Here is a 14300-nt window from a genome sequence, read left to right as displayed (position 1 = left end):
TTATATGATGAAGATGCATCGAGATGACTTCGGAATATGTCATAAACTTTAAGCGCCTTCAAAATGCACATCACCCTCCCAATATTTCGAACGTGTATAAAACCTTCAATCTAAATCCTGACATAGTCATGTACAATGTTCCCTTGGTTTCCATGCATACTTATCGAAAACGGGACATGTCTACGAATGTGTGTAACCTTTTCATAAAACCTCTTGAAAATAGTATATCTTGAGTAACACACACCTTTCTGTTTAGGTCCAATTAATGCCTTGAGCCACCTAAGATTCCATCATAGTAAAGATGTCTCTTTTATTTTCTCCATCTCACACATTCATCAGGCTTGTGCCTTCCCCTACTACCGTGCTTCTAAGTTCTACCAATCCTTACCATTTCATAACATAAATACGATAAGAATAACATTGTGACTTAAGTTTTGAATTATTATCGACATAAAAAATAAAACTCTTCAATGAAAACTCTCGCTTCGATTAACCATCCTCACCCCAAAGCCTATACTCTTATTAGCTTGTTGAGATATGGAATGAAATAGTTTATAAAGGGCATGTATATAGAAGTAATTCATTCAAACACAATCACAAGTTAAAGGTATGACCTCGGTGAGGCCAATTCACCTTTTGCTTTCACATGACACTAAAATATGTTGTCAATTTATTATAATTTGAGGGATTAGTATATATTACATCATTATCAACCAATCTTCACCTTCACGTTTTTCAACATGAAAAGCCTCACAAACGAAGCATTACATGGTCAAATGGCATCATGTAGTGGTTAGTGATTGATATCTCCAGGTCATCAATTCCCGAAATAATATTATTGTAATGATGCACTTTGAATGAGAACATTTAGTCTAATCCTTGATAATAAAAACGGGTAACATTGATGCTATAAACCAGCTCTATGGATCCATGTAAACTACTCTTGAGCGGGATATATGTTATGAAACTCAAAAACTTTAGAGAAAGTTCATATGATATGCTTAAAAGTAACTTCCCAAAACAATTCTACGATAAACAAAGCAATTAGATACCAACTTCAAGTAAGCCTTACCTTTCACACTTTTTGAAGTTTGCAATCATAACGACTGTACATTAAAAAAAATCGCACCCTTCCCGCCCAAGTTTATTGCACTTAGGAAGTTAAGAAAATCACTTGTTAGGAGATTTAGATTTTATTGTTGTCATCAAAGGTCAAATATGATATATGAGATCAACAAGAAACAACATCAATGAAGCTTAGGGTTGAAAAAATGGGGAACACGAGCTTCACTTTGGCAAAATGTGGAACATTGAAATAGAGGGTGAATTTGAGAAGATAAACTAATGGGGGGAAACAAATATAGTCGTCGAGTCTCGTGATTGGTCGCAAACACAAAGACTCCATGTAACAATTGACTATGAGATTTGAAATCATTAACGCTTTATTGATTAGGGAAGCTGCTAATCAAAGGACGACAATGGAGAAATGGACAGGCTATGAGGAGGAGGGTTCTTTTGTCCCAAGAGGTAGGGAAACATCGGACATGATCGAAGGCTCTAAATTGTGCGACGATGAGACAATAACATTGAATATGGCAATTCGAGTTCTCGTATATACTGGTCATAAATGGATTGTAGATCTCGATCCGATCAAAGTACAACCATAATGGCACATGTGTATGCATGAAAACACAGGGCCACGTAAGGTCAGTTGGAACCCTTTGAAATGGACATGGCGTGATCCTTATGCGGGCCAAGGAAACAAAGCCGTCTCTTTCTTCCAAATTCCAATTCATGGGTAAAAGAAAATTGTTTTGTAAATGAGTAATATGTTATTTGGTGCAAAATATGTAATAAAACATGTTATGTGTGAGGATCATGGGTCCACTTAAAGTTGCAATGTATTAGTAGAGCAAAAAGGACCTTATTCATAGGGGGATTCTATTTAAGAATCAAGAGTACAACATCCCATCTTCCTAATCATCGTGAAGTGAATATTTTGCTTTTGTGTAAATTTGAGCATTTTTACTTGCTTCCCATGTAATTGTATGTTGTTGACGTAACGTTCTTATTTTTCACTTGAAGCATGTACTCTAGAGCGTTGTCCACTCCCAAACCGCAATGGAAGAGATATGGTCCCAAGAAATAGGAGCACATATGATATTTGATCACGGCTTTGAAGAAATGCCACGATTCTAATTCCCCCCCAATTCTTCATAAGGACCATCTATTTGCCTTCTTTGCTAGCTTGATTCACCTTCTTGAGCTCCATACCTTTGTGATGAAATTAGTTCAAGATGAGCCCCTTCACAATCCATCATTGAAGACTTCCTCATGAATAAAAATGAGAATGCCATGTTTATGATACTTAATATCATTTTATTCACTTCTTACAAATGAAAATGATGACCTTGAGCTTTGAATTTTATGAATAAAGAAAGTATGCAAACTGTAGGCAAATATTTAACGCAAAAGTCATTCATTGGAATGCAATGGTGCATCTTTGTCCGCAACCAAGTGTTGGTTTTAAACTTTGTATCATACAATCATGATTTCCTTCTTACCATTTATAGGGTGGCCTTTGTTTGAAGGAGCATTGTTATTTGAGCTATAGTGCATTCAAGGGGTATTTGTAAGATCCATATGTGCGGGGTCTCACCAAAACAAAATGTGTTCACCTTACTTTATATGGTGCCCATCTATATGTAAACAATGTGTTAAAGAGGTAATAGGTGGGTTGTGGTGGTTGCCAACGTTTTTCCTTCTCTATTACGAAATCTTGTTTGAAATAGGATGAACTTTATAATATGGATCATTTATTTAAACATAAAGTTAGTCTTGGGAAAGCATCGGCTGAATAAATTATTCGATTGTATTTAAGATTAGAAAACACCTTATGACTACAAATTTTGAAGGCACAATCGAGCAACCACCAAATTTATCAAAGGAGTTTCATATGTTTGGTGATGCATAGGGTACTACCCTAAGAAGCATGGTATGTAGTATTAAAGTGGTCTATTAGGCCAATACCATTGCATCACAAACAGAAATTTAGTGATTGGACTAACCAACAAAGCAATATCTAACTTAACATATGAGGCCTTTTAAGAGTGGTGGTTGGATAATGTGGTCCCATTTTCATCCATAATGCAACAAGAAGATAATAAGAACGTGTATTGGACAAAGTTGGTGGACGAAAGAGTTTTCTAACAAACATTATTGTTTCTCCCCCTTTCTCTCTCCATGTATAGACTTGTCATTTTCCTAACAAGGTACAAAGTGCATCAATGTTTCCAATATACATCACAATCTATTATTCCCCGGACAATTGTATCATGGAATCCAATAATGGGATACCTAGCGAACCGTACTCAAGATGGTAGATGTGAAAAACAAAAAAGATTTGGCTTACAAGTGTATTCCATATTTGGGGCCTTTTACATTGCATAGAAGCCTACTATTTACTATCCACCAATAACTAAATAAGAGTGGAATTTGGTAATGGTGATGTTTTGTTAAGAAAATGATAATTAAAGAAGCAATTCACGAAGTAGGTTGGACCCAATTCAAATTATATGATGACTAGGTTGTGTTGTGGCACCATGTTGCTATCATATTTATAAATCGACATTGATAACTTAAACCATGTGCTATTTTATATTGTCTACAAATTACCAGCAAAATATGTTCATATGTGTGTGTGGTCCTTGTTATGTCCTCTCCACTTCTTTATGTGGTGTATAACTTTCATTGCTTTTTCTCCCCATCATCTCCTCTCTACCTCTTGATGTGCAACACATGATGGCAAACATTAATTTGATACATGTGCTTTGTCTACCGAATTTGCAGAATTTGCATTGTGTACCCTCACCTAATAAGGTGGGACAAATTTGTCAACAAGCAAGAATGTTTAAGAACAATATCTTATTTTGGATTGATGAGTTTGATCCCATTTTTATTGTTCATCTTAGAAACTAAAAATATGCTAAATAAGTCTTTGTAGATAATACAAGCATATTTACACCAAAATGTCACTTTTTAAACATTTACAACGCCAATGTTGTTCTCGATTTTTTCTTTGTTCATGTGCTTTAAGTTATCTCTCCTTACTTTAGACAATTGTATCCCCTATATGTCATTGTTATTGTTCACAACGGTGCCATTCCCATTTTGTCTTTTTGCAAAACACCTAGAACCTATAATTGTGAGCATTCCGACAGAAAGATACAAAAGACTAACAATATAAAATTCCTACCAAGATTCAATCAATTTATGAAATTTTCGTACGAGAAGTCTTACATGAATAGGAAACTTGGCCCATCACTAAGGAAAAATTCCCCAAAAACATATAGTAAGATTTGAGTACCATAGTCATGGGCAAATCCATGACTTCTTTTAAAGTTATATGTTGTAACTTGTAACACTTATTTTCTCAACGTTTTAAGTTTACGTAGCATTGTGACCAACATTAGCTTTAGATATTTGTAACAATGGCTAGTGTGATGTACCTATGACCAATGTCTTTGTGATACGTAATGTTGCATATCAATGATATGGATATCATGAAGCAGATTGATCTTTCACTTTGGGGAGGGAAATAGATAAAAGACACAACCAAGAAGTAGACATATTATTGGATGTCAACCCTCGCATTGGCTAAAGTATCGAGTAGAATGGGGGTAAGGACTGATATATCTTGCCAATTTGAGGTGTCATTATTTCTTCTTTGGCATGAAGTTGTATACCAACACTTGGTTCATTATCTAGCCACGAGACATTGTGATATTGATCATAAATTATTTTATGGTCGGAAAGAGATCTCAACGTTCAATTCAATTGAATTTTGTTTGCTCTCTCAAGTGGAAGTGGGTTTGACACTACAAGGTACAAATGTATCTTATTCCATCCACTAAAAATCTATATGTGATATCAAAGACTATTCATTATAGAAATCTCAATAACATAGTTGTTAATTGGAGAGAGATTTTATTATATGGCATATATCAATGATATTGCATTGTCTTTGTTCTTGTAGAATCTTCCTAATCATAGTATTATAATGTGTGACTCTTGACTTTAATGGAAATAACAAAAAATTCTTATATCTATCAATGTATGGATTTGGGATCATAAGGAAAGGCAAACATAAAGAAGCATGTTGAGACAACCAAAGGAAGAAAATCTACACATAGTGTAAGATGAGCTTAGTTCTTCCACCGCTAACATAGAAACAAATGCATCTATATGTATATTGATAACGCATCATGTTGAGTCCTATACACTTAGTGCTCAAACTACAAAATGATGATCTTCTACACCTACTTTGCCACAATTACTAAAGATGAGCAAATATGCAACATGAAAATCGATCACTCGGACATGCTCATGAATCATGCATTAACAGATTAGTTCATTATATAAGTTACTTTTTCTCACTGCAAATATGACTAACAGGTTTCATGGAAGGATACGAGAATATTTTCTCAGGCTACTCCAGAGAATATTTACCATATACGAGAAACTCAACTACATGTACACATTTTCAGCTTTTCAAAACAATGCTAGATATAATGGCTGCAAATGCAGATATGTATAGATTATGCCTGAAATGAAACATGTCAACTGAAACCATTTGTCCAGCAAGAGCTGAATTTTATACAGTTACGAGCAGTAACAAGAATCCCTAGAATGAAACATTTAATACTGAAACCAACTGTTAAATGGGATTGAACCTATTCTCATCTAGAGTAAGATATTCTACTAACTACTTATCCCTGCTCCAACACCAAAAACACGAGAAATATTAAACATGGCTACAATACAGCGTAGGTAACGCAAGCTCCTCCAGTATGTGAACAAGTCACCACCCACTTCACTGAATGGTGACATATCTATTTGTGCCATGCTTTGCCCAGTGGTTTTTCAAGTCTATAGGTTTAGTAATATCCACACCAAGGCCTGCCAATTTTTCCAATAGTTTTCCAAATGCACTACCACTCATTTTACGCCCTGGAACTCGAGATCCACTTTTAACCTGATGCATAGGGAGTGGGTACATAGACATAAACTTGGTACAACATGCCGATTGCCAGCCACCATTACCCCATCTATAGCATCTTTTGTTAGTTCCAGTACATGAGCAGAGAGGAACAGGTGTTGACAACAGGTCATATGGAGAGATGCATGAAACTATACTTCTTGATGAATCCTGATGGTTGAATTTCTCAATACCCAACGGTCCATCTGGATCATGTTGTTTCCTTTTCCTTCCTGAGGCCTTCAACACTTTCTTATCTTGGTTCAGCACATCAATAGGTTTATGTCTTTTGGAAGTACCAATTTTTGCTTTCTTTGCCTGCTGATCCTTTGATTGTTTCTTGGTTAGCCCGGTTTCGTTATGTTTTGTGACTCCTACCATGTTGTTATTGAATGATTCGTTTACAGCATTAGGTGTAGACAAATAGTTTGATCTTCCTGACGGGCGGTTTGCTATGAAATGCATCATCTGCATGATTTTTGCAGTACTTTCAGGGTCATTTGCATTTGCTCGGATCATGCTAAGGGCTTTCATGGCAGTGTCACGCTCCACCAAGGCTGCATTCCTATCAGCATAGGCTACATCCCTCTGCAATAAAGCTGCATCTCGCTCGGCATATGCATTTTTCTTTTCAGCAATGGCTTTATCACGCTCTGCAATTGCAGCGTCCCTTTCAGCTATAATTTCTGAGAGCTTCGGATTTGATGAATCTCTAAAAAAATCTTTCAGATATGTCTGGTCAAAGTTAGCCCAGTTTCGCAACTCCATCTTTCCAGGATCTTCCATTGAGGAGTGTAAGATACTTATAAACCTTCAGACAATTCCAGCAACTATATTACATGCATTTCCTGCATCACACAACACAATATTATTAAGGATGATGGATAATACATCTCATTCTACTGAAAATGGGATTAGATCTGACTAACAGTATTAATATTATTCTGTATATAACTCAACCTTTTTAATGGATACATGGATACATCCAAAACAAGCTTTTTATATGAATAGGTTAAGTTATATACAACCAAGTAGCCTATTGTCACATTAGTAACAACATAAATATCCTGCATTGGCAGCACTCTGGCAACATCAAAGCAGACTTCCCACTATGAATAGCATGATACAATTGACTTCTTTATGGACAATCTTTCTAGAATGCTATTGCATTAGAATTTTTGCTTCTCCGTGAATTTTGCTACCCCTTGCTTTGGGTGACAACTTCTTGTTTGCTAAACCTCTAGCCATCAAATTTGGCAGCATGTTTGGCCGTTTTCCAGAACTCGCTACCTTAGCCAATGATCAAGGCTGAAACCCAACCTAGGAGCCAGTGTTCGCATGAGCCTCAACCCATTCCCAGCAGTATATTGTCTGCTGCATGCATGTCCTCAACAAAACTATCATAGAGATAAGTCTGAGATGTTGATTCAAACTTGTTCAATATACTATCTTTTTCTAGTTTATGAGTTAATGCAACTTAGTTGGAATGTCTTCAATGGATTTACAGTACTTCACATCGTTCCGTTGGTAGTAGAAACTGTCACAAAAAACTTCATAAACTCTGTTTGCTTCTGGAGAGTCACTGCCACTGGTAGAAACACTTAAATATAGGAAGTTTGATAAAAATATGTTTTGAATATATTGGAGTCTCCTAGAATGTAGATTAAGCAGATTGGTATTGAGAATTGAAAGATTGTTGGAGTTTATTCTTGGAAAAAGCACCCAAGTCATCTTCCCTCAAACTCTTGATTAGCATCACATGGCCAATGATATAGTTTCCCTGCAATCATTGCTATACAAAATCCTAGCATGAGAAGGAAAGTGGCAATAAGGTATCTGCTACCAGAATGCCTAACACATTGGAAGAACTCTGTTGGAAGAAGATTTTGTTAAAGAATTAGCATACAAACGAAAACATGAAACAATTTCTGGACGTAATTATGAAGTATTAAGGTAAAAAAAGGGAGATACGTGTAACAGTCAAACATGTTGGCAATCCAGCATTAAAAGTCTATTCTGATCATTGAGAAATTCCAAAAATATTATGGGGTGTGGGAATTGTAATTCAACGAGCATCCTGCTTTTGACTGACTGAAGGGTGAGATGAGAGAAGGTCGATGTAGAGATCTTGGATCATGTTTAATAGTTAGTAAAATAACCCTTTAACAGAATGTTGTTTGATGGAAGACTCACACCTCAAGGGGGTTTCGTTGGGTATTGGCATTGGTAAACGAATCAGGAAAAATCTAAACGAGATCCATTAATGAGATGAGAGGCCTTGCTTTCTTGAACAATCAAAAAACAAAATCAATTCCCAATGCCATGTTTAGCATGTGCTCAGATAATAAGTGTCATTTTATCTCACATATCAGTAAAGATCTGACATAATTATATACGAAAATTCCCTTGCCATAGGGCGAGGGTCGAATTGAGTTCAAATGATCTTACTAAAGGATGTACCACTAACATTGTCAAAATTAGACAAAAATGGTAACTAACCATAAATTTGGCTATCACTATTATTCTTGACCTCATTGTTTTCAAATCATTTTGCAGTAAATAATATGCAGGAGAGAAAAAGAAAGATAGTTTTAGATTAGTTGATTCACCAACCAATTTAAGGCTATGGTTATGGCGATTCGTGTCTCTATTTGAAAAACATGTCAGAAATGTAGACTGATCTGCAGATGTAAACAAATCATGATAATCTGTCAAAATCCTAAGCTTAAGAAGAAGCAGGGGTAGTGTAGAGACTCATTATAAGGAAACAGATAGGGATTAATAAAAGACTACCATAATGAACAGTCAGTAAACTACATCAAAAGCGACTCTGAAAAACACTCATCCTGGCAAAGATAACAGTCCACAAAGAAAAAACAGGATAAGGTTCTATCATTTTTTGGAATACTTTTTTAATTCCAGAGGGCCTGGAACTATACATAACTTTAAATAAAAAATTGAATTGAACTTTATTTCTGATAAATCAGTGACTGTTGGGGTTTTGGCTATCAGCAACAAAGGGCCTCACCTTTGAAGTGCTCAACTCAGCATAATTCCTAATTTTATGTGTATGTTTAGGCAACCGATATTACACAGACGCCTTTTGAATGCTCAATTGTTTTTGAGATGGCAAATGCCCCTTAGAACTATGGATAAATATAAGGTTAGGCCCTCCATTGTTTATTACTGTATTTCCTAAGCATTGAAAAAAATCCTTATGAGGGCACATAACCAAAGGGAATTTGTATATAGGGCCAGAAGAATTAGACGAGAGAAGAGGATGATACAAGGATAATCATTACTATGTAATCATAGGGATAAGTTAGCATGTAATCAGTGGGTAGTTCAGACTATGTGATATAAGAGCAATTTTTTGCAACTAAGGTAAAAACGATTGGTGTTTTGTTATCTATTGCATAGTCTTATGAGTGTGAGAGACAACGATCTCTCATGGAGGCATCCTGCTCTACGGAGCTCCATTGTATCTATGTGTTTTGTAAGGGTGAGATTCATGCAAACACCACAGCAGCCAGCTTGCTAACCGTGGATTCTGACCAAACATAGGCATTGACAAGCCATCAGCTTTGACTGGAGGCCTGTTCTTGCAAGTTCCAGCAGCCCACAACAATCATATAACATATCAAGAAGAACAACAGCATAGACTACAAATAGATGGACAGTTTGATAGATTATATTCGCATCCCCAAATATTCCAAAGTAGTTTATGAGACCAACAATCGTTGCAATCCTCATGTCACATAATAATTCAAAAGAACAAATCATAGAACTTAGACTGAGAATGTAAAGTATCCTAGTGATAAATGAAAAAGTGTCGGATACCATAATTGACTATTAAGTAGGTTGTGGTACAAAATACAATGCAAGGGAATAGCTATCCATGGGCAACCAAAAATAGGTCTTTGGGCATGGGCATCATGTCTAAATGCTTGTACTGATCTCTGTTGTATGGTGAATAGCTCCTCTTCATCCAGGATCCATATAGGGCAATATCAGAAGCAGATGATGATGCTCTGCAAGGCAAGTAATGTAATTTTGGAGTCATGCAAGTAAAATCGAGAACATAAATTCTACCCTCCTTCTCAAGCACCTTATGATGCTTCTATGAATTTTTGCAATATATCAAACCCACTCCAGAAGAACCGCGTGGAATATAAGGATAAGTATGAGCAATAATGAGAAAAGGAATAACCATTGTCTTTTCATTCTTTGAAAAATTAGCATTTTATAGGTAATTGAGAATTAATCATTCGCATCTAGCTTTGAGATGATCTTTGATTAGTTGGGAGTTTGTCTCCTTATCAATGCTTTCTCATAAACTATTGCACCATATTCCAACTCTTCCTCCTATGTAAAATTTTCCTTTTCCATTTTTTACTTTTCCAACTTTTTCAAACACTTCTACATGCTCAATCCACCACATTTTCCGGCACCCTTAGACCTCCATCAAGAATCACATCCTAAACAAGGAATCACATTGTTGGAACTGAATTTCTTACGTAGTGTCGTGTATGGAAGACAATCGTGCATGGTTAGGTAATCTACACTGTGCTTGTAGTTTTCTCTATAAGACTGATTGTGGGGAAAAACACTTCCCTCCAAACATCCAACCATTTTTATGTTTCTTCTTTGACAACAATTGAAAGCAATAAAAAAGGATAAGTATTAAGTAGTGAGCAATACTATTTTGCATAGTGAAGTTGGGCTTCTTTGTTACCAAAGTAGAACTGCCGTTGTTCATTATTTCAGTTGAATAATCACTTTAAACTTACGACTCTAAAACACGTCAATAATATGATTTTTAATGACTCCTAATTTTCAGGAATTAGAGTTTTCTCAAGAAGTTGCATTCTTTGAGCCATTCTTGAGAGTTAGTGCTTGTTGATAATTTAATTTTGTTACCTGTAGCTCTAGTAACTGCTATTTTTCTCACTAATATAAAGAAGACATGAGAGAAAGAGAGCCTTTGTCTACCATCCTAGTTAATGGGTGGATAATCTTGCCTAGATACAACCACTGGCAATCTAGTTAGATAAAACGTCTGTCTAGAATCCTATATGTTCCTTTCTCTGTCCTCAAATCTGATATGATATAGCAACCATGGCTGCAGACTTAGCTTTGTTTATTTCAAAACAATCTTTCCCATTTTTAGATATGCAAGGTATGGAATGAAAAGCTAGTGGAGGACAAATATCACTTACTTATCCCATGCTCAGGCATATAAGTTAATTCACAAGAAATGTGATGACTTGTTAGACGGGCATGATAATGTGAGTGCTATACTCAATTTTCCACCAAGAACGGTGAGCAGATAAGTGCGTGCATTACTTTAACATTGAGAGAAGAGGGAAACAGCATTCCCAATGAACGCATTAATTTTCTTCATTTTATAAAAAAGAAACTAAATTGAAAAGTTGTGAGGGCTCAGGAGTCTATAGCTCCACTCCATGGTACATGGCCATCTAGAGGCCAGATCATCTAGTTGAGAATGAACCTCTCCTCTCAGTCAAGCAATGTCAAATGTCATGATGAGGAGGATATTGATGTTTCCGATGGGGAGAGTGTTGACAATGATTCTGATCAAAATTATATAAACTTTGATTTATTTAGCACATTAGCACATGGCAACTTGACATCTCCGTAATTTTGCTCTCGTTTTTCCTTTGTGTCTTTTCTAGTTAAATGAGCATATTTGCCATCTTTATTTTTTCAGTTTAAATTGGATTTCAAATTTTCATATGAACTGAATTTATTCAACAATTATATTATGGGAGATTCCCTACTAGCTGGAGAGAACGTGTTACATAACACTCATTATGAGTGGGATCACATGGCACATTAGCAACCACGGGGATAATCAAGATTGACCATTACCTGGAAAGGCTTAATTTTGGAGCACATATTTGGTTTCAAAGGATATTTTGGAGCACATATTACCACGGGAAGACAAGAAAAATGGCAAGAATTACCTCTTCTGATGGAGCTTTCAGAGCCCGAAACAAGCTTTTGGACGGTATAATCTACGAAACTGGACCACTCCTTGAGAATAAACACTGCGAAAGGCATCAAAAAAACATGTGTAAAGTTCGGGAAACGCGAGAGGGAGAGAGAATGATGGATAGGGAGAGACAGAGGGAGAGACCTTCGAGATCTGTAAATGTACTGAAGAAACCATTAAAACTGTGCTTCAATTCTCTCTCCTCCTCGAATCCGAGTGCTCTGTGTGTGTGTGTGTGTGCGCGCGCGACTGTGGGGAGAGAGAGAGAGAGACTTTGTTGTCACGTGTGGGGAGCATGTCGGAGCGTCCACTCTCTCTTTCTCTCTCTCTCTATCTCTATCTCATAATGTGCTGCGTTCACACTCGGTACCCATTACACTGCATACACATTGGGTGTGGTGTGTCCATGCATGGTCATCGTCTATCTACCTACATACATATTTCGCGCACCTTTGGTCCATCGGCAATTTTGCCCGGACATTTCTCCGGTGACATTTCCCGTGAATTGTAAGTTCAATTTGAAGAGAAAGTGACTGGAATATACTCAAGCAGATAACCGATTCTTTTTCTTTTTCTTTATCTCCCCAAGTGCCCCCAAGTTTTCCTTCTCTCCAAGAATGCCTTGGGCCAAACCCTCGTCTTCCTCTTAAATGTGCATGCATTTTGCCCAATCCCTCTCTCTCTCTAGCTTGGAGAAAGTTGCCCATTAGCGAGAGTGAGAAAGAATCATGATTTTCGTGAAAGGGTTTTGTAAAAGAATACGTGTGCAAAAGCGTATGCGTAAGACACTGAGTACATGGTTCGGAATTACAACAGATCGATAAAACACAGAAAACACAGAGAAGGAGAGGGAGAGAGAGAGAGAGAGCAAAAAACGTAACTATATTCAAAAATAATTCTCTGTATGTTCTCTTGTACATACTTGGTGCTCAATGAGCACCTTTTATACAAGCCCTGACTATCGAGCAGACACAAGTACTTACATATACCTGACTGCTCATAAATGAGCATCCTACACTTACCCCCAAAATTATTCCTTAAGAGGAATAACATTCTAACGGCCTTTCGGTTTACATACCGCTACGACCATATTTTGCGTACGGTTTTACCACTCAACTTGAGGTTCCATATGCTTTTCCGGATCTTCACTTCGGCTTCACGCCTCACTCGCGCTCCTCAACCCGTCCGATTCCACGCACTTCGACCCTTCCGGTCGGCTCGTTTGCTCATGCGGCCTTTCTCAGCTCCCTTGTTGTCGCGGTATTGGTGCCTCTTTCGCTGCCCTTTTCTCCGCTTGGCCCTTAGTTGATTCGGCGTATCTGAATCAAACATTTCCGATTCATTCCCACTTTCACCCGAATTGGTTGTCTCCAATTCGTCTTTTGTCTTCAGGCCCTTAACTACGTCTGACCATGTCTTAGTCTTGGCCTTTACACCTTTCTTGGCTTTGTTTCCCCTTTGTTCGGCTGTCTTCAACTCTTCCTTGCGATTACGACCCTTGTTTTCTTCTTCCGACCCGAAATCAAATTCTTCATCTGATTCAGCATCGCGGTTACTACCGCTCCTTTCATGCTCTTGTTCTTGTTCTTGTCTCCCCCTCATGTTTGGCGTGTCAAGGTGCCGCAAACCCAGCTCAATCGAGAAATGTCGTAACTTGTTGAGACCAAGGGGCTTGGTGAAGATGTCGGCAATCTGCCATCAGAACATACGCCAGGAATCTCGGCGAAGCTTTATGTTTCTATCTAGAGGGGTCGAGATGGGCTTACAATCTGCCATCCCGAACTTGAAGAGCATATTCAGCGCGTAATGACGCTGACTGATCAATATATGCCTTCGAGGGAACGGATCACTTCGATCCCGAGGAAGTAATGAAGGTCACCAAGATCCTTCATTTCGAACGATGTCGCAAGTTGAGACTTTACACAACCGATTTCTTCCAGGTTGGCACCTGCGGTGACTAAATCATCAACCTAAAGTAAACAGCAAACTAGTCCATGTTGACCTTGCCGAACGATCAACAAGGAGTCCGGTTTGGACGTTGTAAACCCCATTCTACGCAACCGTTGCATAATCTTTGAGTTCCAAGCTCGCGAGGCTTGCTTAAGGCCGTATAACGCCTTCTTCAATCGCAGTCTGCCCAAGTGTTTTGTTCGAATAGAAATCTGGGGGGTTGTACCATGTACACATGTTCCTCAAGATCACCTTGCAGGAACGCATTCTATACATCCATCTTATGTAGATGCCACC

General features: G+C 37.5%; 1 protein-coding gene across 1 annotated transcript; it reads right to left on the bottom strand.

Annotated features, from left to right (window-relative positions):
- Positions 1 to 5562: 5562 nt before the first annotated feature.
- On the bottom strand, positions 5563 to 12301 carry LOC147853429 (uncharacterized). The gene is made up of 3 exons (XM_087332153.1): positions 12198 to 12301; positions 12025 to 12108; positions 5563 to 6885 (listed from the first exon to the last, which is right to left on the bottom strand). The coding sequence occupies exon 3, from the start codon at positions 6821 to 6823 to the stop codon at positions 5873 to 5875; it is 951 nt and encodes a 316-aa protein (XP_087188279.1). The 5' UTR covers positions 6824 to 6885; positions 12025 to 12108; positions 12198 to 12301; the 3' UTR covers positions 5563 to 5872.
- Between the last annotated feature and the right edge of the window lie 1999 nt (positions 12302 to 14300).

Source organism: Azolla caroliniana, unplaced genomic scaffold, assembly GCF_043228905.1.
Source record: "Azolla caroliniana isolate FFs.n. ecotype wild unplaced genomic scaffold, voAzoCaro1.0.p SCAF_16, whole genome shotgun sequence".
Lineage (NCBI taxonomy): Eukaryota > Viridiplantae > Streptophyta > Polypodiopsida > Salviniales > Salviniaceae > Azolla > Azolla caroliniana.
This window is presented reverse-complemented; position numbering and strand designations above follow the sequence as displayed.

Bases quoted from the DNA above. Each gene is read 5' to 3' on its own strand.
- LOC147853429 (XM_087332153.1), bottom strand. From the start codon at position 6,823: ATGGAAGATCCTGGAAAGATGGAGTTGCGAAACTGGGCTAACTTTGAC.